This window comes from Ptychodera flava, chromosome 22 (genome assembly GCF_041260155.1).
Source record: "Ptychodera flava strain L36383 chromosome 22, AS_Pfla_20210202, whole genome shotgun sequence".
In the NCBI taxonomy this organism is placed as follows: domain Eukaryota; kingdom Metazoa; phylum Hemichordata; class Enteropneusta; family Ptychoderidae; genus Ptychodera; species Ptychodera flava.
Genome location: NC_091949.1, coordinates 17,908,378 through 17,936,303, shown reverse-complemented (window position 1 = coordinate 17,936,303; position 27,926 = coordinate 17,908,378). Strand labels below are relative to the sequence as shown.

Sequence of the window (27,926 nt, the reverse complement as noted above, 5' to 3'; positions counted from 1 at the left end):
CTCTCACGACGTAAGAGGGGGGAGCGCCCTCGAGCGACGGATCTTTCAGTCTAGTTCGACGTTGAATGTTGACGAAAGGCGTGTTGGCTTCATTCCGTGAATGCGATGAACAATCATTAATTATACCTTAAAGAGGACACGAGAACATCATTAACAGCGACAATGGCAGTGATGCAACGAATATCTGTCGATATGCTCAGTAACCAACATGTGACCAGGTACTGCCCAAACTTCACATTTTCAGTACAGGACTACGCGCTGGGCTCCGGAACAAGCGCTGTGCGTTTCCTGCAAACTATTACATGTAACAAACACTGGTGCTGAAAAATCGTGATGTGCGTTGTAGTATTGCGTTTTTTATAACTGGGCAAAAGCTTCACCAAAACCTTCATTTCTTTCATAACTATTTTGTTGATGCTGACCGAGGCAAGTGCTAAATATTGACATATTGATGCATAAACGCCCTTTGAGTCAAGGCCAACCATAACTTAGGATTGCAGCAGCGAATACAGTCACGTGACAGACTGGAGTTCCATTCAGATGAATATCTTCTACCTGATGAGTTATTGCTATATCCTTTGCAATGAGTCACTGCCGACTTGTAGACAGCTTCCATACAGAGTCTGATACGCCGACTCTCCATTTTGGAGTGTAAAGAAACGCCTTTTGGCCACGGTTTGGCGGACTATTTGCATATGGCTATTATCAGTAAAGCTCTGTTAGCTGTACCGTTTCGACATTTTCTGGTCATTTTTGCCCTGTTTTGTTATTCACATTTTCTTGTTCTACTTCCAGAATCGTGTAAATTCCTAGCATTCCACTTTTAAGGTAGAATGCATCTCGAGAATAGATATTCGGACTATAAAACTTTTAATATCATTATGTTTTTCTGATCTACTGCTTGCTGGGGCTCGTCTTGAATCTTTTGCAGTAACGGTATTTTTGCCATATTTTCAAAAAATTGAAACATTTATTTTTCCCCATTCAGTTAACACAGGGATGGCTGCCGGTTTGAATTTAAACATCAGTGAATGTGAAGTGATTTTTTTCTCTAGTACCGAAATTCACTAGATGACCCCTGATTTTTATTCTTGATTTGGTGAGAAAATGGTTGAAAGTTTCCTGCGGAAATTTTGAGCAAAAGTGTAAGTCTTTCACTTCGAGGCGCATACTACCTTAAACACAGCCTCTTTGCTGGTATTTTCCAATGTGATTGTTGACAACTGTCAACAATAATTGTATATCGTCCGAGTCAAAACAACGCGGTGCGTTGGAAAGACTGGTATTTGTATTTCAACGTACTGGAGGCTGAGAATCATGAATATGTATATATTTTTGGTGACAAAAATTATGAAAATACTATCAACAGAAACAGCTATTTTGTCTGTTTCACGTAATTAGTGCCAATAATAACATTTGATTCAACTGAGGCGATCAACCAACAGAAAATCCATGCACTTATAGAAGTTTTTCCGTTGTCGATGGCTTGGTTTGGGAACTGTCTAGAGTTCGGTCGTGACATGCGCAGTCAATATTGCAAGAGTCCTACAAGAGACATCGATATTGCTCAGTTTCCTAATGTATTTTTTCTTTGTTCTGTTCATTTACTTGATTGCTGTAATTATTATAGAATTTCACGGGATTAAACTTCAAAATAAGTCTGCGTCACAGTTCAAAATATGTGTTGGCAGGTAGACACCGGTGATAGAATTGTTACCAACGTATGATGCTCAACCGATCATATTAACAAGTGCTTTGTACTTGTGATCTCGTTTGTATGGAGTTACTGTTGTGGACTTGGAACGAACAAATTGGATGCGATAGGGTAGTGACGGCTAATCACAGACAACGTCTAAGGGTAGACTGGAAGCAAATGCACGGAGACCCCCCTCCAATCGACAGATCTCACGGTCTGTGCCAAGGGTCGGTTAGAAATGTCACCCGCGTTAAACTATGATACCTTCAATTCGAAATATCAAAATTCGATTTTTCAAACCTTTTCGCCAATGACAAAGCCCGTAAATTTGTGGCTTGAAGCGATAGGAAAAGGCGAGTTTTTAATTGATTTACTTGTGTATCGTTCGGGGACACAGAACACCTGTCTTGAGACGATGTTCAGGTATTTCTTTAAATCTGACGAGGTCAGTCAGAGGTTATTGCATGGTCGTCTGGGATATTTCAGAACCTCAGCTTGGGAAAAACGAACGTCGGATACGATACAGTTGATGGTTGTCTTAGAGTTCATGTCATAATGTAAATTTCTAATCGATGGAGTTTGCAATAATTGGCTTGGCTAAATGATCGGTACACCATACAGCCCCAGTACACGAACATGTAACCGCACGGTGGCGCATGTCATAGAACATGATTCTTTGGTCCCGCCAGATTCTATGACGATGAAAAGTTTCGTTTAAGCATTAATGTTTCACATGTCGGTGAGGATGACTGCTCGGATGAACACAGGAGCAACTTAAAGCGAAACTACTTATCTATTCTTTACAAAAAGTTTCTTCTATTTTCTCAAAACAATTTCAGTAAGATATTCCGGTGTGTTACGCCGTTAATTTACTTAGGGATGTAGGCTTCTACCAGTTGCTTGGCAGCAAATATAACCGCTAGAGCGCCCCCAACAATAGCGACGAAGATAATGAGGATTTCTAGAGATATCTCATACCATTTTAGCTCCTGGTATTTAAGTTTAAGGTGACATCCACACGGGATTATGTACGCTACAAACGGGGTCATGACAGCACCGATAAACCCCATAAAGTGGCGGAAGTGTGGGACCACAATGGCTAGAAACAGCGTGAAGACAACGAGAACCACGCGGAAAATCATCGCCCAGGTTCCGGGAAGCTGGTCTTGAGTCACCCCGTAGCAGGGCGGTAGGAAGCGGATTTTCAAGAACTCAATGTAGGTAATAATCATGAATATCATGAGTGGGTATGTAAGTAATGCCTTTATAACCACCAACACGTTGACAATGTGGTACGGGCCGCGCGGAAGGCTGTCGGTGATCAACTCCGCCGTGTGCGAACCGAACGTCAGGTAGGCCATTATCCCGTAGAGTAAGTTGAAGATCGTCAGCAAGACAAAGGTCCAGTTGATCATCTTGTCGAACTTTTCGCGGTGCTTCATGCTCTCCTCCACGCTCGGAATCGCGGCGTACACCGTGTCGTAGTGAAAGAGCGTCAGGCCGAAGGACACCATGAAAGTTTCTAAGGTGAAGTGTTCCCAGGACACGCTCTCCCATTTGGTGGCGATTGACAGTCCGTATCCCACCACGCATGCGCCCATGATGAAATACGCCACCACAGCCAACATGCTCAGCCAAGCTATCATCGTCAAAGTCCGAAGAAAAATACTCGGCAACACGAAGAGCGTTGTGATAAGAGTCCAGCCGAGCTGAGAAATTGGAGCGCCGGGAAACGCATCCGTCATCAAAAATCCCGGTAGCTCTAAGTACAGAGCCGCTACGGCTATTAAATCGATTAACTGTATATAGTTGATAAAGCGCCCTCCCCAATTCTTCCAGCAAGCATCCCCTATATCGGAGTAACTTGAGCGCACGCGCACTTGGCGGACAGATCCGTCTTCCATTACTTCATTCTCATAGAGGCAGTTTGCTAAGATCTGAAAGAGAACAGAAAAGTAGATCATCACAAGGGCTTACCATTTCCAATGAAATAAATCGACTTAATAACCTCGTTACAACTACATGAAAGAAAACAGGCTCACAACTGCGCAAGTTACAGTGTCTACTCGGTAGGCAACTTGAGTTGGTATTGGATCAGGAGGTAAAGACCTATCGACTTCCCAAAAGTTGTCCGACATATATGCAAAATTGCAAACACTCCCTCTGCTAGCTCTGAAGGGCACAAGTCAAAACAATTCCGTCGTTTAACATCCGACCATCTTCTAGGTACAATGTATAATGATGTCACAAGAGAGGACTTTGCTAACTCAAGATGTTGAAGGGAAAATGTAAATTCTAGAGACCCATTCTTCTTGAACAGAGCCTTTTTAAGTGACCAAGCGTGAACTTCAACTCTTTCAAGGACGGGGATGGACGAATCCAAAATGGTCGCTCTCTGTATTATGTCAGATAGAGTAACTTTTGAATGGTGAATTAGTTTTTTGAATTTGCGTGATATTCACGTACTCTGTTCCAGTATGGTCAGAGCCTAAGATTGTCGTGCATTACAGAATACATCCAACTCGCGTTTATGGTATTCTCGTCACACAACGCCAGCGTGATAATTGCCACTATTACCGGCGTACGGCAAATACTCAGGATAGTTGGAATCTTGCAGACCTGAACAAATCGTGAACAAGTGATTTACGGACTGTATGCAAAGCCTGGTCAACCGGGAATCCAGACTCTTTCATCGCATCATCATCATCATCAGTAACAGAAATGCCTTGTACCTTGTACGAAACCCATAACCAAGAAGTCGGTTCTTGTTTTGAGATAACTTGAACGGCAGAATCTTGCCAAAAATAAGGGAACGACAATTTTTGCAGTTTTTTTACCGCCAAATTACTTATTGTCATCCAAGAAGCATACAGACGTACCAGTAACTCCATGGGTATGAAGACTTTTGGCATAATTCAGGAATGAAATTTCAATTAATAATATCAATTTGGACATGTTAAAATGCAATAATATTGGATGACACACCGTCGGCTGAAATAAGCCGTGACGGCAAAGTCATAAAACGTGCTGAAATTGTAAATTCCTAACAAAAACCCACGTGTCTGTCAAACAGGAAATTATTTCGTGCCGCATCATAAATTACGCATTCTCGATCGCTTCTCGCTAGACTAACGTACAATCTCCCGGAGTAACAGTTACACTGTCTTCATTTGCCTCACGACATGAGTCGATATTTCACCCCTTCGGGCCTTTTTAATAATCGGAAATGATCACACAAGATCGGCGGTCTCCAGTGACTATTGTGGATTTTCCAGTGGGTTCTTCAGCCATCTCTCGATCTTTTATGGCGACTCGGACACAGAGGTACATGAACCCTTGCGAGTTATATAATACGGTGAATCTTACGCACGCGCACAGATGACACGAAGACAAAACACACATCATGCACTTGCAGTGGTTTCTCCGATATTTGATATTTCCAGGCAATATGGCAAAAAGAGATCAAAAGTCATGAGCAAATCAAAACTTCTTTCGGCCAATCCCGTTATTCACTGTAATGGAAGTGGACACAACACATATTCTATTTTGGAAACAAAGATATCAATTTGCAACAATACCAATAATTATTTTAGTTGCTCAGTATATTCTCAAGTTACTGTACGTATTTTCGATACGACAGCATATTTTGTCTCAATTCTTATACCTAATTTGTCTCTGACAAGACAAAATTGACGCCATTTTAGGCTGTTTTTTGACTGTTTGCTGTCAGGCTCAAAATTGATCCACAGAAACTAAAGACCAGAAAAGAATTAAAAGTTTGAAATTTCGGAGACATGCGGCGTCCTCTGATTTTGCATCACCTTGCCAACCCCTTCATGGAGAGACCGTGCGCACACAAGCGTTAGTTGAGGACTCTATCGCCGAGAGTGATTTCCGGGTTCCATGAATTGCTATGAACGACCGCCAAAAATATCACCCAACTACATCGATATATGTTGAGTTTGGGTTGAGACTGAGCCAAATTCATGCAACTGTAGATTCGTTATCTCGTTGTGCCACGCGTGACTCACGTTATCAGTGATATCTGCAAACGCTTCGAAAACTCTATATGCAAGGCTATAAAACGTTGCCAAGCATGACGAAAAAGAGAACCTTAGACTTAAAACTCAAGTATTTCTTCAAAATTTTGTTTTTATCAAACATCACGTCACTTTAATGGGCATAACATTTTTAATAGTTACGGTTAAGATTTTGATATTGAATGCGTACCTTGACAAGCGGTTTGCCGTCCAAAGACTTGAAAATAGCACGGCTAGTCGGTGGAACGTCGATCATGTTTTCTGCAAGCGTTTTCATTTTGCTCTTTGACTGCAATTCTTAGCGGATATGTCACAATTTTAAGTTGTACTTCACTCAAAGAAACTTTTAAAATCATGCGCTGAAAATTTATGCTCTCTCAAAGTTATGTCAAATCGAAAAGAAGTGTGAGGAAAATTGCGCGCCAACTTCAACTCCCGACGCAAAATTTGACTTTTTTTTTCAATTATAGTAACCTCAATGAATCGAAGCACAGTGCTCTTCCTTTCTCAATTTTCGCCAACACACACAAATCGTGTCAAAAGTGTGGTGCATGGAACAGGGTAGTCTCGGGTACCCAGACTAGTACTGCTCTGCGGGGCTCTTTCTTCCGACCGCCGCTACCCAGGCGAGACTAGGAACAAGGACATAAACCGCAAAATCAACAGCATACTCAGTTGCGCCATCTACGACGAAGCCTAGAACATGCTCAAGACAATAAACTCGTTGTGAGAAAAAGCGAACACACTTCAATCTCGCCAAGCCTTAGAGATAGGCTCTCTCTATCGAAATTGGTGCCTTCTCGACAACTTTGCGACTGAAGCGAAAAACATTGTCACTAAAGTCGTAATCTAAAGGGTGTACGGCCGACAAAGATGACGTTTACATTCGTAGTTACAACATTCGTTTAGATGGTCATGTCAGATATGAAATCGAAAATGGCGGCTGTCGAGGACGTTTACTTGAGATTGCGACAAAATCGAATATCGGCGGCCAAACCATCGAAGGACATACACGAAAACAAACTCCCTCAGGTGAAATTCTACTTCTATCAATCTAGATTGCATCGACTTCCTTCAAATCAGTATTTTTCCTTCAATAACACCGACACTCGACAAAATAATGGAACTATCAATTTTTAATCATGGACACAGAAGATCTGATCGTGCCACGACCTTCCTCAGAACAGCGATCACGGACCTCAACTACAAGAAGTCTTCTGTGTCGCAGTATAATGTTATTTCATTCAGAACGTGAATACATTTTAATCATTTTCACCGTGGCTTTTGAGCTCGGAACAAAAAAAGCGCAAGCCGTGAATAATTCCAGTATAGGCATCAAGCGATTTATGTTGAGAACGAAAAGCTTATAACTTCAACTAAAATCTAGAAATCAGTGCTGTTGCCTAGTTACAAGATTGGGAAAAAGCCAATTTGCAGTGAGGGCCTGGGAACAAATGAAGTTGGAATGAGAATTGTGTCGAGGACTATATTTAGTATCTGAGTTATGGGAAGTGGTCACCTCTTACAGGCATGTTACATTTTCAGACAAATTGTCTATCATTTTAGTTGACACAGCATTGATATTTAGATCGCCTTTATGACAGACTTCAGTCAAAGTGGTACGGGACTAGTAGACCTGAAATCGATGTATATCTGGTCCAGTGAGAAAATACTAAGAAAATAGCGGGGCCTACGATTGCTTCTAGGTGTTTATCTCTCGAAATTCGGTTGACCATCGAAAGACTGGTTGACGCTGCTTGGATTTGTTGATGTATACACATTTCACCCTCTGTCTGATTAGCTTTCTTTATGCTATCTGTACTTCGTATCAGCCTTGCGTATCGTGTGTGACATGAGTCAGGTCAAATTTTATTCGCGACAACGTTTCATGACCTTTCAACAACGACCACGAAAAGATCCAAACATCGCGGTTTAAAATGGCGGTAACTTCACCCCGGTCAAAGGTCAACCTAAGTAACTGATCTTTCGGTTAGGAGATCCCCCTGACGCCGCAGGCATTAAAATCCGTAAATTTATCAGGGGTGGCTTAGAATTTCCCGAGCCTGAACTAATTCCCCGTCATTAAAAGAGTTGAATAAACTAGATCAGACAGTCAAAACATCAGATATTGCGAAAGACGAAGCTCTCACATTTTCAATCGATGTCGTAAAAGCAGACGGTTTAAACTACACTCTTTAATTTTCTTGTTGTCAGTTGCAGAACTAATATTATTGGCTACGTATACTGCACAGTCGTTTTTTAATTCAGAGAGTTCATTAATCTGTTGCGATAAAATAAAAGAAACTAAACACAACTGACAAAGAAAGGTTGTATTTCCACTTAATTCATAATAAGTACACTCAGTGTGACAGAATTCGGACAGGGTAGTAAATTTCGCCTAAAGTCGTTTGTAAATGACCAGCAATACGAAATCTTATTACCATACCTTTCGAAACTTTATTGTGGTTATTCTCAAACTCAGTTGATACGACGGGAGTGATATTTCGGGGTCAAAGTTGCCAAAGTTTTGACCCCATGTCGATGGCGTAGTAATCGGACTGCAATCCCAGAAATCGGACGTCGTGTTTGGAATGTGATTAGGAGCTAAGTATTGATAATTTGAAACTTCAAACCACCAATTTTTAATTTCGATGTGTTTAGAAAACTGTATATAAGAATATTTCATGATAATTAGTTATGTTTAATCCATGGACGACTCAACTATATTTCGACGTGTATAGCGCTAGATATCGGACACGGGCTGCCTCTGTGTGTGTTGCTTTCGGCACCTTGTATCGTACGGTGTGGCTAACTTCGCTAAGTTAGTTCAGTGAGTATTACTTATAATTGTTTCCATTGCATATTTTGTTTGTATTAGAATCGCACAGGCATTATTTAATACAAATAGCGAGTATATTTCATCGTACGACATTATTTACCTGTCAAGTTTTTACGCGGTAAGTCACTTACTACGTTTACACAATTAGGGGCCTATGCTAAATATTGTCTGTCCGAAAACTTGTACACTTCATACGTTCATTAAATGTACTTTTTTCTAGAAACAACTGCGCAGTTTTCGTTAAAACTACATGCAATCGTAGCGAACAATGGAAAGAATATTTTCAAAATCATTATTCTCCCCCACATTCGAAATTCAATGCTAAATAAGGACTTTATTCAAAATTTCAGTTACTGTGACCTGACGGCAATATGTTGACAGTATCACTGACGCGGTGTCAGACGACAATTTGTGACCGCCGCTCGTAGCGAACTCAATAGCTTCTACCAAAAAAACTATCGAAAACGGGACAACAGTGTCACCTGACTTAATATGAGGTCACATGACCTGTAAAACGCTATCTATACGGAGCGAAGTGAGTGTAACTAACAGCATGTCACTAAATGTCCGAAAACTGAGGTCGTCCGAAAACTGTCACACTGAGTGTACTAGATACTTGGAGGATTGAATATGCCTTTTGATGGAAAATCAGGTATTTTGATATGGAAGTACAAACCAAAAGCTTTCAAGATTGTGCACGGCAAGGTATGATTTATGTCCTTTGTCTCAAAGAGCAGGAAATCCACATACTTTGAATTCTGTTCAAGTTAGTGTTATCGGGCCGTCACGTTCTCTCTTCACAAATTCTTCGATCCCTCTTCCGGAAATTGACTTCTCCTGCTCGACAGACGTCATTAGTAAGTGAACTATAACCAACCGTTTTGGTCGTGAATCGGTTGTTTAATTTACTCTAACATGCCCACTGCAGGCGTAAACCAGCCTCTATTTCAGGGACAACACTTATTCTAAAAGTCATGTTGCTCAGAACCCTAATTTCTGAAATGCAACGGTTACATGGCCCTCTCTTTTCAACCACCCCACCCCTACGAAAACTTGTAACTGCCCGGTCAACTAATCAGACAGCCGGTTGCAGACAGCTAAATTGTCAAAAAGGAAAAGAGACCAAATTATTTAGAAAGAAGAAAACATTGGCTGTTATCAGATGGACGAGGGTGTAGCGATTAAGTAAGATTCATATACTCCACTCTCTCCATTCGTGAAGACATTGGTATGGAACAGCCTGCGAACGAGGTTGTGGGTGAAATGTAGCACGTAGCTCTGTACCGGACGACGGACGATAGCGATATAACATCAGTTATTGCGCCTACTGTGTTTTCTTTTAATAATTTCGGCATAATTATCGAATTTAATCTTCGAGTTTAATAGTTTCTCTAAATAATTCATCCTTTTCAACTGAGAGACGCACCACCTTGCAGAATAGAGTAGATAGAAAATGCAGATTATTACTATTTTGAAAATTCCATGCTTTTTCTCCTCGGCGTCATAGACATATTTTGATAATTTTTTTTGCAAAAGCAGCCAGTCTGCAATGGGTTTCGCTTCTCGTAGTTTTTTTTACCTGTGACCAGCCCTCGCGGGAGCTGATGGCCAATTCCTCAATTCTAAAGAAAATGACGTTGTCATGGTTACAGGAAAAATTACAAGTTCAGGTGGCCCCTCCACAAACGGCTATGACGAAATCATGGTGATGCTAATTCTAAGAGATACCTCGCGATCGGCAGGGATGAACTTTTGAATTTTGATTCAGTTCCCCGACTACTGTTTTGTGCATCGCTTCACAAACTACGCGAAATCGACTGAAATATTGAAATCAAAAGGAATGAGAAAAATGCAGTTATCCTTGGAAAGTGAAGTAAATCAGGTCAAAGTTCGCATATTTGTGACTTGTAATTGTCTTCTGCGTTCCCATAATGCAAGAGAACTCCATTTGCTTCGAATCTGCCCAATTTTGCATCGCTTATCGTAGTTTGTCAGTTTGAGATGACTTACATTTGTTACCCCGTCTGGTCGTCGTGCTCTTCGATCTGAGAGTATTAATTCTCGACATTTCTGATACGCTTAGAAAAAGAAGCATCCTATTCATGCTTCGAGTGACACAGGAAAGTCATTCCATTCAGTACAGAACGCAAATTAATAAAAATTTTACATTCGGAGATGGTTTCAAACTAAACAATCTCATTTATTTTTGCAGATGATATCAGTATCGTATAAATCCACGATTTATGGTTGGTATAATGTCAACAGTAATTTTCACATAAATAATAGACTACCCATTTTCATGGGCCCTCTGTACAATATAGTGTCCTTGTCAATCGACAGCTGTGATCTCTGATTCAGGATAAAATTGCAGACAGTTTGATCAATCTTATCTTCAATTCGACTTTTGTATCACTGGACGTTAAATTGTGACGGGACTGAGAAAGGCACATCGATACACGGACGACATAGTCCGTGGGCTAGAGGGGGTCTACGTGCACCCCCCACAGGATAGCAAACCTGTATTTTTCAGAACCCTTGGGATCCCTAGAATACGAAATGGAATTTTAACAGGAAAAATATAGGGACGCAATAGCTGTTATGGTCATGTTTTGAAGGGTACCGCAAAATCACGATTTTCCAAGCCAAATGCATTTTCGTCAAATGTGTCTTCTTGTAAGTCATGTGCTGAGCTCATTTTTTAACATAACCTCACTTGTTTGGTATCATTAGAAAGGGAATTTATTCTTCTTTAAGATGACATATTGCAATATGAAATATCTTCTACAGTTTTTGTCAAATATAACCAAAACTTACCCCTTACCCCAAAATTTAACATTGCAAATTACAGTAAAACTCAAATTCTACCAATTTTTAGCTAGGCAAAATAAAATATGCATTGCTTTGTCTGAAATCTGTTTTATTGGTACAGGGCCATGTCAGAAATATGAAATAGACTTTTAACAGAAAAAATATTGGGAATCTACAGCTGTAACAGTCATATTTGAAGGGTACCGCAAAATCATAGTGTAGCAGATTTGCATGCATTTTTGTTAAATTTGTCTTCTTATAAGTTATCTGCTGAGCTTGTTTTGAATATAACCTGGTTTGTTGGGTATCATTAGAAAGATAATTTACTAATTTTTAAAATGACGTATTGTAACATGCAATATCTTGTGTAGTTTTCATGATATATAACCAAAACTTACCCCATACCCCAAAGTTTACATTGGAAATTGCAGTCATACCTAAAACCAAATTCTACCATTTTTTTAGCTTGACAAAAAAATAAGGCCATTTTTGCTATTAAATCTATTTTATTTGGTACAGGGCCATGTCAAAAATATGAAATAGACTTTTAACAGAAAAAATATTGGGAATCTACAGCTGTAACAGTCATATTTTGAAGGGTACCGCAAAATAACAGTGTAGCAGATTTGCATGCATTTTTGTTAAATTTGTCTTCTTATACGTTATCTGCTGAGCTTGTTTTTGAATATAACCTGGCTTGTTAGGTATCATTAGAAAGATAATTTACTAATCTTTAGAATGACATATTGTGACATGCAATATCTTGTGTGGTTTTCATGATATATAACCAAAACTTACCCCATACCCCAAAGTTTATATTGAAAATTGCAGTCATAGCTGAAACCAAATTCTACAATTTTTTTAGCTTGACACAAAAAATCTGGCCGTTTTTGCTATTAAATCTATTTTATTTGGTACAGGGACATGTCAGAAATATGAAATAGACTTTTAACAGAAAAAATATTGGGAATCTACAGCTGTAACAGTCATATTTTGAAGGGTACCGCAAAATCAAAGTTTAGCAGATTTGCATGCATTTTTGTTGAATTTGTCTTCTTATCAGAAATATGATATAGACTTTTAACAGAAAAAATATTGGGAATCTACAGCTGTAACAGTCATATTTTGAAGGGTACCGCAAAATAACAGTGTAGCAGATTTGCATGCATTTTTGTTAAATCTGTCTTCTTATACGTTATCTGCTGAGCTTGGTTTTGAATATAACCTGGCTTGTTAGGTATCATTAGAAAGATAATTTACTAATCTTTAGAATGACATATTGTGACATGCAATATCTTGTGTAGTTTTCATGATATATAACCAAAACTTACCCCATACCCCAAAGTTTACATTGAAAATTGCAGTCATAGCTAAAACCAAATTCTACCATTTTTTTAGCTTGACACAAAAAATCTGGCCGTTTTTGCTATTAAATCTATTTTATTTGGTACAGGGACATGTCAGAAATATGAAATAGACTTTTAACAGAAAAAATATTGGGAATCTACAGCTGTAACAGTCATATTTTGAAGGGTACCGCAAAATAACAGTGTAGCAGATTTGCATGCATTTTTGTTAAATTTGTCTTCTTATAAGTTATCTGCTGAGCTTGGTTTTGAATATAACCTGGCTTGTTAGGTATCATTAGAAAGATAATTTACTAATCTTTAGAATGACATATTGTGACATGCAATATCTTGTGTGGTTTTCATGATATATAACCAAAACTTACCCCATACCCCAAGTTTATATTGAAAATTGCAGTCATAGCTAAAACCAAATTCTGCAATTTTTTAGCTTGACACAAAAAATCTGGCCATTTTTGCTATTAAATCTATTCATTTGGTACAGGGCCATATCAAAAATATGAAATAGACTTTTAACAGAAAAAATATTGGGAATCTACAGCTGTTACAGTAACATTTTGAAGGGTACCGCAAAATCATAGTGTAGCAGATTTGCATGCATTTTTGTTAAATTTGTCTTCTTATAAGTTATCTGCTGAGCTTGTTTTTGAATATAACCTGGCTTGTTGGGTATCATTAGAAACATAATTTACTAATTTTTGAAATGACGTATTGTACCATGCAATATCTTGTGTAGTTTTCATGATATATAACCAAAACTTACCCCATACCCCAAAGTTTACATTGAAAATTGCAGTCATAGCTAAAACCAAATTCTACCATTTTTTTAGCTTGACACAAAAATTAAGGCCGTTTTTGCTATTAGATCTATTTTAATTGGTAAAGGAACATGTCAGAAATATGAAATAGACTTTTAACAGAAAAAATATTGGGACTCCACAGCTGTAACAGTCATATTTTGAAGGGTACCGCAAAATAACAGTGTAGCAGATTTGCATGCATTTTTGTTATATCTGTCTTCTTATACATTATCTGCTGAGCTTGGTTTTGAATATAACCTGGCTTGTTAGGTATCATTAGAAAGATAATTTACTAATCTTTAGAATGACATATTGTAACATGCAATATCTTCTATAGTTTTCATGAAATATGACCAAAACTTACCCTATACCCCAAAATTTTCATTGAAAATTGCAGTCATAGCTATCGTCAAATTCTATTAATTTTCTAGCTAGACATAACAAATAAGGCAATGCTTTATATGAAATCTTTTAATTTGGTAATGGGGAATGTCAGAAATATGAAATAGACTTTTAACAGAAAATATATTGGGACTCTACAGCTGTAACAGTCATATTTTGAAGGGTCTCGCAAAATCACAGTATTGCCAACTCGCTTGCTTTTTTGTTAAATCTGTCTTCTTATAAGTCATCTGCTGAGCTTGATTTTTGACATAACCTGGCTTGTTAGGTATCAATAGAAAGGTAATTTACTAGTCTTTAAAATGACATATTGTAATATGCAATGTCTTGTTTAGGTTTCATGAAATAGGACCAAAACTTACCCCATACCCCAAGGTTTACACAGCAAATTACTGCAAATCTGAAACTCTACCTTTTTTTACAATTTATTAACTTTATATACCAAAGGCAATGCTTGTATGCAATCTATGAAATCTGTGTTTTTGTTTAAAAAGTATGTTACAAATATGAAATTAACGTTTAACAGGAACATAATATGATTTTGTAGCCTTTTGGATCATATTTGGAAGGGTACCCAAGTATCAGGGCAAATTTGCCGAAACACATACATTTGCAATATATGGGTTCCCCCCAAAAATGATCCAAATGGCTACTAAATTGTATCATCTTCCCGTTAAAAGTTAATTTTATACTTGTGAAATACTTTTGTAACAAATAAATCAGATTTTAAACAAGAATTGCCTTTTGTGTTATGTGCAGCAAAAAATGGTAGAATTTAAGATAAGCCGTAATTTAAATCTGGTTAAATCTGGTTTGGTACGGTATTATCTGGTTTGGTACGGTATCAACCATTAAATCTGGTTTTGTACGGTATTGTGACAAAATTTATGAAACTAGTGGGGTCAATCAAATGTGGATATTAAAGAACTCCAAAGAATTGTTACATATTTTACAAAATAACAAAAACATGTACAATTCAATCCACACATTTGATTTTTCAACGTTGTACACAACCATCCCACATAACAAACTTAAAGACAGACTATCATCTCTCGTGAAGAAAGCCTCTTTTACAAGAATGGTAGTCGTAGGTATGAATACATTGCCATCAAGCGCAACTTAGGCTATTTCACCAACAACAGTGATGCCAAACTCAAATACAGTGATGTTGAGGTGACTCAAATGCTATATTTCCTAATTGACAACATATTTATCAAGTTTGCTGGCATGACATTCAGGCAAACCATAGGCATTCCCATGGGCACAAACTGCGCCCCACTTCTTGCAGACTTATTTTTGTATTCGTATGAAGCGGAGTTCATGCAATCACTTCAGAAATCTGGGTGTAAAAGGATTGCCAAGCGATTTAACAACACCGTCAGATATATTGATGATCTCATCAGTTTAAACAATCCTGGTATATCCAATTATCTACACCACATCTACCCAGATGATTTAGAAATAAAAGAAACAACTGAAAGTCTGGACTCGCATCATACCTAGATGTATTGTTTGAAATTAGACATAATACACTATATACTAAGCTGTATGACAAAAGAGACGATTTCAATTTTGAAATCATAAACTTTCCCTTTTTGTCGAGCAATATACCATCATCTCCAGCTTATGGTGTGTATATTCACAACTCCTCAGATACAGTAGAGCATGCCATTCATATGAAGACTTTCGAGTTAGACACAGCCTTTTGGCTCAAAAGTTAGTGAGGCAAGGATTCTCAGAAAGTAGATTAGTGAAATAATCATTTAAGAAGTTCTACGGTAGATACGGAGATGTTGTATCAAAATGACCTGTCTGTTTCTCAAATGATGAGTGACAGCATACCAAATTTTGACTCACAAAAGTAATTTGGTGAATTCACCAAATAACAATGAATTTGTCGCTTTTGGTCAATCTTGACGGGTGCGGCTAGCTTGCAGGGTACGCTTACCCATTCCGGACACCTGGTACCACCACTATTTTGTGGTTCAAGATGACCCCATTGCCTTTGTCATCATCTATATGTTCCTTGGACCTGGTAAATTTCACAGTTTACCTTGAATGATAACGATTATTGGACCTGATTTGATGTCTATTGCGATTTGAACTTTTTGGGTATGGGGTAAAGTTTGACCATATTCCAGGAAAACTATGAATGACATTGTATATTACAATATGTCATCTTAAAGAAGAATAAATTGCCCTACTAATGATACCTCACAAACCAGGTTGTGTCACAAAATAAGTTCAGCAGATGACTTACAAGAAGAAGAATTTAACAAAAAAGGTGCCAGTTTGCGGTACTGCGATTTTGCATTTCCCTTCAAAATATGGCTGTTACAACTATACAGTCCAAATATTTTTTTCTGTTAAAAGTCTATTTCACATTTCTGACATGACCCAGTACCATATACAACAGATTTAATACCGAAACAGAGCTATTTTTATCATGTCTAGCTAAAAATTCACGGAATTTGATCACGTTATCTATGACAGTACTTTCAATATAAACCTTGGGGTATGGGGTACGTTTTGGTCATATTCCATGAAAAATATATACAAGATATTGCCTGTTACAATATGTCATTGTAAAGACTATTCAATTACCTTTTTAATGATACTAAACAAACCCAGTTATAATCAACAACAAGCTCAGTAGACGACTTATAAGATGACAGATTTAACAAAAACGCATGCGAATCAGGAATACTGAGATTTTGCTGTACCCTTAAAAATACAGCTGTTACAGCTATAGAATCCCAATATTTTTTCTGTTAAAAGTTCATTTCATATTTCTGATATGGCCAAGTACAAAATAAAACAGATTTCATACAAAAAATTGTCTAATTTTTTATGTCTGCGTAAAAAATTGCTTGAATTTGACATTAGCTATGACAGTAGTTTTCGATGTAAATTTTGGGGTATGGGTAAGTTTTGGTCATATTTCATAAAAATCTGTACAAGATATTGCATGTAACAATATGTCATTTTAAAGACTAGTAAATAATCATACTAATGATACCTAACAACTTACATTATATTCTATAAGAAGCTCAGCAGATGACTTAAAAGACGATAGATTCAACAAAAATGCACGCAAGTCAGGAATACTGAGATTTTCCTGTACCCTTCAAAATCTGACTGTTACAACTACAGAATTCCAATCTTTTTTCTGTTAAAAGTCTATTTTATATTTTTGACATGACCGATTACCGAATGAAATAGATTTCATACAAATAAATGCCTGATTTTATATGTCTAGGCAAAGAAAATGGTAGAATTTGATTTTAGCTATGACTGCAATTTTCAATGAAAATTTTGGGGTATAGGGTACGTTTTGGTCATATTTCACGAAAACTATAGAAAATATTGCATGTTACAATATGTCATTTCAAAGACTAGTAAATTATCTTTCTAATGATACCCAACAAGCCAGGTTATATTCAAAAACAAGCTCAGCAGATAACGTATAAGAAGACAGATTTAACAAAAATGCATGCAAATCTGCTACACTGTTATTTTGCGGTACCCTTCAAAATATGACTGACTTGTTACAGTTGTAGATTCCCATATTTTTTCTGTTAAAAGTCTATTTCATATTTCTGACATGTTCCTTTACCAAATAAAATAGATTTAATAGCAAAAAACGGCCTTACTTTTTGTGTCAAGCTAAAAACATGGTAGAATTTGGTTTTAGCTATGACTGAAATTTTCAATGTAAACTTTGGGGTATGGGGTAAGTTTTGGTTATATATCATGAAAACTACACAAGATATTGCATGTTACAATATGTCATTCTAAAGATTAGTAAATTATCTTTCTAATGATACCTAACAAGCCAGGTTATATTCAAAACCAAGCTCAGCAGATAACGTATAAGAAGACAGATTTAACAAAAATGCATGCAAATCTGCAACACTGTTATTTTGCGGTACCCTTCAAAATATGACTGTTACAGCTGTAGATTCCCAATATTTTTTCTGTTAAAAGTCTATTTCATATTTCTGACATGTTCCTTTACCAAATAAAATAGATCTAATAGCACAAACGGCCTTACTTTTTGTGTCAAGCTAAAAACATGGTAGAATTTGGTTTTAGCTATGACTGCAATTTTCAATATAAACTTTGGGGTATGGGGTAAGTTTTGGTTATATATCATGAAAACCACACAAGATATTGCATGTCACAATATGTCATTCTAAAGATTAGTAAATTATCTTTCTAATGATACCCAACAAGTCAGGTTATATTCAAAAACAAGCTCATCAGATAACTTATAGGAAGATAGTTTTAACAAAAATGCATGGAAATCTGCAACACTGTTACTTTGCGGTACCCTTCAAAATATGACCGTTACAGCTGTAGATTCCCAATATTTTTTCTGTTAAAAGTCTATTTCATATTTCTGACATGTCTCTGTACCAAATAAAATAGATGTAATAGCAAAAACGGCCATATTTTTTGTGTCAAGCTAAAAAATTGTAGAATTGGTTTTAGCTATGACTGAAATTTTCAATATAAACTGTGGGGTATGGGGTAAATTTTGGTTATATATCATGAAAACTATATATCATGAAAACTATAGAAGATATTGCATGTTACAATATGTCATTCTAAAGATTAGTAAATTATCTTTCTAATGATACCCAACACGCCAGGTTATATTCAAAACAAGCTCAGCAGATAACTTATAAGAAGACAGTTTTAACAAAAATGCATGCAAATCTGCAACACTGTTATTTTGCGGTACCCTTCAAAATATGACTGTTACAGCTGTAGATTCCCAATATTTTTTCTGTTAAAAGTCTATTTCATATTTCTGACATGTTCCTCTACCAAATAAAACAGATTTCAGACAAAGCAATGCATATTTTATTTTGCCTAGCTAAAAAATTGGTAGAATTTGAGTTTTACTGTAATTTGCAATGTTAATTTTTGGGGTAAGGGGTAAGTTTTGGTTATATTTGACAAAAACTGTAGAAGATATTTCATATTGCAATATGTCATCTTAAAGAAGAATAAATTCCCTTTCTAATGATACCAAACAAGTGAGGTTATGATAAAAAATGAGCTCAGCACATGACTTACAAGAAGACACATTTGACGAAAATGCATTTGGCTTGGAAAATCGTGATTTTGCGGTACCCTTCAAAACATGACCATAACAGCTATTGCGTCCCTATATTTTTCCTATTAAAATTCCATTTCGTATTCTAGGGATCCCAAGGGTTCTGAAAAACACAGGTTTGTTATCCTGTGGGGGGGGGGGTGCACGTAGACCCCCTCTAGCCCACGGACGATATACGAAAATTGTACCAGCCTCCTGCAATTCCTCCGCGCCAACATCAGTTCAATGACCGACAAATAGGCTCTATCTTTTGTCCCCAATGCCATTGAAGTATATGGTTTATACCAATTAAAAGAAGTAATTAGATTTTAATATATAAAGTCATGCATATGTCTAACCATGAATACATGGCGTTCCATAGGTGGGAAATAAAGGGCGAGCGCGGGTTCCTAATAATTCGCCAATTGCATTTGATTACATCGAATGACACAAATAATTGTCCAATATCCGATAACGACTTCGCAGTTCTTCATGACTGTGAAATTAGCATCTGAGATGCACGCATTGAGGGTGCTTTTTGAATTTCACTATTTTCTAGCGGCGTTTGTAAATTTTCCCAGAGAAAAAAAAATTGAATATTATCAATTTTCTTCAGAGCGATTCTAAGGCTGTTGCGTTTATCCTTCTCTGTGCTTTTTTGGATGATTTTGTTTTGAAGTAAGATAGCCTGATTAAACCTCCGGTAGCATTCGCGAACAAAGGAGCCACAAAGTCTCAAATTATCGTTTATGTTTTCAGGATAAACAAAAATATGAGACCACTGATAAAAATTTCCATCACGACCACGTACTGTATGCGCATTGCGTGATAAATTAACAAATTTATGCAGCAATACCGATCCTTGAAATTTTGGAAGAACACATGAACAAACCTTGCTTTTTACTGACACTTATAAACACATTCACAAAATCTTCATTCTAATGCCTAATTGAAACTGATAATATATCAATATTGCATGATAGTTCGCTGGATTGTCAGGGAAACTCACGATACTGTCGGCGCCAAACTTAGTTGCAAATAATTCGGCTGCGTATGTTTTATTAAAAGTTAACATTCAGTTTCATGCCTAAAATTTCTCAATATTGATTCCTACATGTATGGGCTGAAAAATATTAATATTATCGACATTTTAAGAAACACCTGCATATCTTTAAGAAACACCTGCATATCTTGTAAATAAAAACGGAACCTAAATGTAACACCAGAAAGAAGGCTATTGAATAAATTTAACGTAGAATGCGCCTCGGGGACAGATATTATGACTCTCAAACCTCTACAATTCTTTTCTGATCTATTTCTTGTGGGGGCTCATTTAAAGCTCTTAAATTGGTGACTGTAAGAAAAAATTTTACCCTCTTATTTTGACGAGAATCGAAAAGTTTATTTTTCTTCATTGAGTTAACACAGAGATGGCGGTCATGTTGAATTTCAAATATCGTATATCTAGGGTAATTTATTTTCTAGTACCAAAATTTATGCACGGTGACCCATGATTTTTTTTCTTGATTTTGAAAGAGTACTATGATTGAAATATTTTTTGAGAAAAGTATAAACAAAAGTTTGAATCTTTCACTTCGAGGCGCATACTAAAAATTAAACACGACAAGAAACAATGACGGACAGAAATGCAATAAATTGAAAATGTTGGCGACCCAGTTTATATTTCAATCACTATGCCGTTTTTTATTAAATTTTCTGCCATTTATCATATCGAATGGAAGCCAGTGACAACGGCGATAGTCTCGTGAGAGTTTTCACAAATCACGTTGAAAGCCGTTTTCTCATGGACCACTGAGGCCTAAACGTCATCATTACCAGGAGAATACACAGCATTAATTTAAAACATGCCATTCGTCATCGACCATATCATATTCGTGTGTGCTATGGGATTTCTTGTCGACAAAGACAATGAAATCTCATCGACCATATCATATTCGTGTGTGCTATGGGATTTCTTGTCGACAAAGACAATGAAAAGTAATCTCTCTCTCTCTCTCTCTCTCTCTCTCTCTCTCTCTCTCTCTCTCTCTCTCTCTCTGAATCACTGTATTGTCGGTTTAATCACAAATTCAAGTACTGTAAGAGATACAGTCATGAATATTGAAGTACACATTTATCCCATCTGTAATTTCCGTGTAAGGATCTTGACAATCTGTTTCACCAAAATAATTATTACGGCTTTCGATGTAACTGTGAACAAACTACGATTCAGAAATCGTCTTGGCACAAATTTGTTTACTACCGCATTTTTGTGAAACAAAAACTGCAAAATGACTGTCCTTGAATCTAAAGTAAGAAGAATGACCTAAAGGAATACTTCAGCTTCGTACGTGTCATGACTTTGTAAGAAATTATGGACCACAGTTTTCTAACATGAAAGCATACCATTGATGAGCGTGCGCCGCTGTTATGCTGAATAACTAACAGCCGCATGGAAGCTTCCTTTATAGAGCGCCACCACTGCTAGAAGTGTTGTGATTGGTTGCTTTCTAAAGCCACAGAAGCGGTATCTACGCCGGAACTACTTTTACCGTGAAGGCAGAAAATTGAGTGACCGTGATTGGTTATATCAGTGGAATTAGTGTAGCCGAGGAGATATGATAAGCCTGGGAAAGCAAGCTGTCCATTCGGAAACTTATGCTGATTGTAGATGCAATTAAGACCTTAGTCATCAAAAGTAGATTGTGGTTCCTATAACCTGTAACATCACTCCGATTTTACAAGCAATGAAAAGATATTACTGTACACGATAATCCATACACTTGATACAACTTTGCTGCAGAAAAGTCGGCATCGTTGAACCATGTTAACCACCATGTAAATACGAAATATCTTCACTTCATCAGTTAAAATGAAATCGTCCTTGAGACGGAAATTTTTCGATAATATCTGCGGTTGAGGCACGGTTAATTTACCTGCTCTAAACATTGGTAGTCCACCTCCATGCCCCTGAGTAAACGCGGCGGCCATTTTGTACAGAAGAGAAGGCGCCCTCACTGTTAGCTGAGACACAAACACATTTGAATCGCTGGCCAACACGAATTTTATCGGCCGCGATAAACCCTGATGAACTCAAAATGCAGATACATTTCAGTCAAACGACTGCCTGATAGGATTGCAGTGCATTCAATTGAAGTAACTTAAAATTTAATTTGGACCGAATTAAGATGAAAGGCAGTATTACGCATTTGTCGGAAAACACAAACAAATTTACACGAGCAATGTACAATTTCTTCATCATGCTAACGTGGCAGTAGCTGATAAGTTTATTTATATGATTTTTATTCTGTAAAAATTTACCGTATCTAACAATTAAATACAAAGCGTTAGCTTGAAGAAGTCAGAGTATTGTGTATAATGTTATCGTCGACTCTGACATTCTCGCCTGGAACTAAATATCCAGGCGGGGGTCGACTGATTAAACAGTACGTATTTTGACATGGTTTTTGGGTAGAAAGAAAAACAGACCGTGTTAGATAGACACATAACAAATACTAGAAAATATATCAACATGGAACAAACAGTAATGATGCAGTACATTTACCATGATTTCTGGGATATATTTTTTCTTTCTTTGTCATTTGCGGATTTATAACTTCATACATCGCAAGTGTATACATATGTGTGAAAACCACAGCTCCAACCGAATGGTGTACATCATGGTAGGTAGATCGGCAACATGGCATCGTTATCGATGACGACAGGGACAAGGCAGAAATGTGTACAAGATTTACAACATTATCGGCCGATACTATTAAATCACAAAATCAAATGTGCATTACGGTAAACGCCCGAAAAGCAAATATTATTCCGGAAATAAACACTGTTGGCGACTTCGATTCATCCGAACGGTATTACGCATCGTAGTCTGTGAGCTCATCAAGGTCTCTCATAGGAATTAAACAATGAATGGCTTTAAATGGAGGCTACATATCGACATTGACTTTAATAAACTTGCTCCAAAAACCAAGTCACAGCGACAGTGTAAGTTACCGTTATAATGGAGATGAGCGACAGGCAATCTCGGATCTATTTGTATCTCATTTCAATTCAACGCTGACCGTCTGCGCCACATTAGTCAAACGATAATTACTTTTTATGCAAACCCTTCTGATTTTATCAGTGTGTGCATGTGCGCACCGGGACTTACTCATGAAAGAAATGATGTTAAGATCCTTTTTACGGTCTGTTTTCGGAAGTATAAATAGCAGTTTCAACATCAAATTTTACGACCATGATAGCGATTTTAGGGCACACTGGAGTAAAGAAAGAATGCCGCTGCAACAACACTGCAATTTTAAAGAGGGACGCCATTTTGAAAACATTTCTCGCCCTAAATAGCGTTGCATTGAGACCATACTTATGTGAAAGATTGAGAAATATACAGTTTCATAGCAAGCATTCCTTTTTGCAAAGTAAGACATGTAAAAGAAAAAAATTCAAAACTCAAATTTTAACTAAATAGTAAGTTAATGTCTTATTGTAAAGGTAAAAGAACATGGATTATTTCCTCTTGATATGGTTTTTGAATTCAGCAACAGATTAATGTAATCATACGTGGAAATTTCGTGATGTCCGTTTTTGTTGCTAGTTAGGTGTTGTCATTACTTTTCCAAATAATTCGGGGGGGGGGGGTAATAATGTATCTACTTCACCGCCCACGTCATTTAATTCTCATCAAAGTCAACGAACTTAGAATGTAAAAAACAAACTTTTACATCAGGTATTGACTGTTTTTAGTTTTTGCTGTGTCAATATAAATTTAAAGCAAATTAAACGAGGTGAACAAACCCAACGTCTCCGCTAGGGGGCTATAAAATAGCTACCCCTTCTGATAAAACCGGCGTGAATATACAATTCAGTCAGGCGTTTTATGTACAAGTACCAGTTTTATGTCGACCACCGAGGGAAAAAATAAGAATCTTTTATTTCATCACACATATCGGAAGTATTTTGGCATTGTATGGAGTGATTAATACTGGCACAATATCGACATGATTCTCAAGGTTCACGGCAACCTCGATCGAGGACTTAAAAATATGTTGTTAACGACGTATCGCTATATAAGGGATTTTGGACAAATATGACGTCAAGATGTATAATCGACCCCCTTGTGATACTGTCCTGCGCGCCCAAAGGACATCATTTCAACACTTTAGCCAAAGGGAATATTCTGTAACATTTTTCTGTCGTCAAAATCAACAATGTATTTACGCTCAATGACTACGCAAAAGTTAAAACATTGCCGCCATTTTCTTTGTAATTACATATGATATTGGTGGCAATTATTGGGAATGGCATAATGTGAGGAATTTGTTTTCTTAATTTTTGAGATATGTCGCATGAAAATAATCACACTTTAAAAGTATACTGTCACCTGTTTCAATTTTGCCACAGTTACAATGGAAAGAGAAAATCTAACAATCACAGATTTTAAGCGGGTGGCCGCTTTTTAAAAACAGCGCCCTCACATGGACATTTTGAATACCAAGGAACGCCCCTTTGACCATATATGAGCATATTTAGATTACAGGTGACTGTAAATTATTGCTTTTATTAAGTGATAATCTCTCTGTTTTATCTTAAACCTAGCATGCTGACACCGCTGATTGAATACACTTTTTTATCCAAAATGACTGGTCAACTTTCGTAAAAGTTTCAGGGAAATGAAACTTGGACAAGGGCTCTTTCTATACCATACTGTGCTTACTCTGGCAAACTTGATCCAGTCTTATCGATTTAACAAATATTGCACTGCACGTAGTTTTTGAATTATATTCACGACATGATTTCTACTGACACTGAATTGGTTGAAATGGAAAAAAGTACCTTCTCTTTGACCTAGAAATCAACAACCAAGACTCAACATTTATCAAATCGAAGACGTTATGTTAATTACTGGTCTGTGTTCACTTTCCATGTTCGTATGGTATTTCAACCCACATGGGATTCACACTCGAATGGCTTCAGAGCTAGCGCACTCTATTCGTCTCGCTTCTACTAACCTTGACACGCCTGGTGTGTTTTCTGTTACTTTATGCTTTCCAGAAACGAGAAGAGTGCTCTTATTTAATTTTCTGAATGACTTTGTGATCGTTCCTTGAGGTTTTCAAGGGATCAAGACGAAAAAAGCACGCCAAACGCATGAGTGACGACACCGCTCCAGGGTAAGGACCGGCGCTCACCGTCTTGCTCTGACGACACACGCACAAACCTTATAGGGACGTGTAATATCATCATAATAGTCAAATACTTACCATGTTTTAATTAATAAAATTAGTGACTAAACATCATGACACCCGAAATTTTGGACTCTTTGCCTTGCTTTTGACTTCTTTGTAATAAATTCTACCGCTACTTTTTTATTTTCATTCTACTTCCCGGAAACCTGATGATAAATTCCAACAAGTTTACCTAGGCCTAAAGCAAAAGATTTTCGCTTCAGACGTACTACTGATCAAAGTACTGAAAATCATTTGCATTTCTAAACTATTTATACACAATGTAAAAGATGTTGTCCTGAAGAATACGAGGAACCGAGTGTGCATTATGTATGTATGTATGTATGTATGTATGTATGTATGTATGTATGTATGTATGTATGTATGTATGTATGTATGTATGTATGTATGTATGTATGTATGTATGTATGTATGTATGTATGTATGTATGTATGTATGTATGTATGTATGTATGTATGTATGTATGTATGTATGTATGTATGTATGTATGTATGTATGTATGTATGTATGTATGTATGTATGTATGTATGTATGTATGTATGTATGTATGTATGTATGTATGTATGTATGTATGTATGTATGTATGTATGTATGTATGTATGTATGTATGTATGTATGTATGCATGTATGTATGTATGTTGTCTGTCTGTCTGTCCGTCTGTATGTATTTATGTCTGTATCAGTGTAATTATGAATGTATGTATCTATGTGTGTATCTATGTTTGTATCTATGTATTTATGTGTCTCAGTATGTATTCATGTAGGTAAGTAGTTACCTTGGTAGATTACAAGCTATCTAGCTAACTAGCTAACAAGCTATCTCAGTGGGTAGTTATTAGCTCGGAAAGTAGGTAGGTAGATATCTATAAGTTTGGTTAAATACATGCGGAAATATTTATGCGTGTTTGTATTTAATGTAAATGTACGTATTTCTTGTCATCAAATATTTAGTTTATAGTTCACTCGACGAAACAGTAATTTCCAAAATGAACACATACGTGTCAAAGGCTATCTTCTTTTCTCTTCATTTGGTTCGGAGAAAATGATTGATTTATTTTACAGTGATATCAGTAATTTTCATCATTCTATCATCACATGGAAAGACATTGTTTGATCAGATAGGACGGTTGTCGCCGAGCAGGGACAGCTAAAGCTGATGGGAGAATGTAAAAGTTCAGCGGCGTTATCATGTCTTACCTTGCCTACTCCAAGGGTTCTGTCAGATATAGAGATCATAAGAATAAATTAAGGGACAAAACAATCTTTTGAGGGCGGCCCAGCCACATTGCCCGTCATTCTCCACTTGCGTCAAAACACAACTCAGTAAAAGATAAACGAGGGACGAAACAATACGCCAGCGCTCAGAAAGACACTTTAAAGATAAGATATCAGAATAACCTCGGATGAGTTATATATATATATAAAATATGTATATATATATATATATATATATATATATATATATATATATATATATGTATATATATATATATATATATATATATATATATTCATATATATACATAGAGACATAGAGACATATATACATAGAGACATAGAGATATATACACATACGCACACAGACACACACAGACACACACAGACACATACAGACATATATATATATATATATATATATATATATATATATATATATATATATATATATATATGTATAGATGTATATATATATATATGTGTGTGTGTGTGTGTGTGTGTGTGTGTGTACAGACAGACAGACAGACAGACAGACAGGCAGGTATGTATGTATGTATGTATGTATGTATGTATGTATGTATGTATGTATGTATGTATGTATGTATGTATGTATGTATGTATGTATGTATGTATGTATGTATGTATGTATGTATGTATGTATGTATTTACAACATGTAAGATGAAATTAATTGAGTGTAACATTTCATTAATGTTATCTTTACAGGTAACGATGAATAAAATATTGAAAGTAACTGCGATGATGACCTGACTTGACAGAGATTAGCTGTTTTGTCTTTAATTACGTAAATATGTGCTTCTTCTCAACGGATGAATTGCATGAAAACACAATGCGAAGTTTACTCATTTGTTCGGAAATGTTATTAGAAAATGGCTCAATTTCATCCATTATAGGGGAAATTAAAACGAAATTACGTCTTTAAATAATTAATTTTATTGATATTAGTATTGTTCATCTCACGGTTTCTGAACACCGCATAAAGTGCCCTATTAACTTATATGATTACAGGTATTGTGACGTATGGATAAAACAATCCATCTCTCTCTCTCTCTCTCTCTCTCTCTCTCTCTCTCTCTCCTCTCTCTCTCTCTCTCTCTCTCTCTCTCTCTCTCTCTCTCTCTCTCTCTCTCTCTTCATTCCGGTTACGTTGCAATGTGCCCTTCAAAATCGCGCGTTAAGCCTTCAGTATTAAAACTGTCTTCCAACTCCATTGTTTTGAAGAGAATGTTGGGCTTATACACACTGATGAAAGGGGCGAAAGCGTTATCATCAACAGGAAAAACATATCTTGCTTTCGTAATCATCACGTTTGACAGAACCAATACTATTTGCAAATGTCAAAAAGATCGTTTTCGATGGCTTCGATGAAT

General features: G+C 36.8%; 1 protein-coding gene across 3 annotated transcripts in view; it reads right to left on the bottom strand.

The window, feature by feature from the left end:
• Positions 1–64: 64 nt before the first annotated feature.
• The window catches only part of LOC139122851 (vesicular inhibitory amino acid transporter-like), an 86,380-nt gene continuing 58,518 nt past the window's right edge, over positions 65–27,926 (bottom strand). Inside the window, exon 4 of one of the 3 annotated variants that reach the window (XM_070688662.1) lies at positions 65–3,633. In XM_070688662.1, coding sequence (XP_070544763.1) covers positions 2,566–3,633 — 1,068 coding nt within the window. In that variant the 3' untranslated portion in view covers positions 65–2,565. The remainder of the gene's footprint in view (positions 3,634–27,926) is intronic. The other 2 variants (XM_070688661.1, XM_070688663.1) reach the window with 2 other exon arrangements.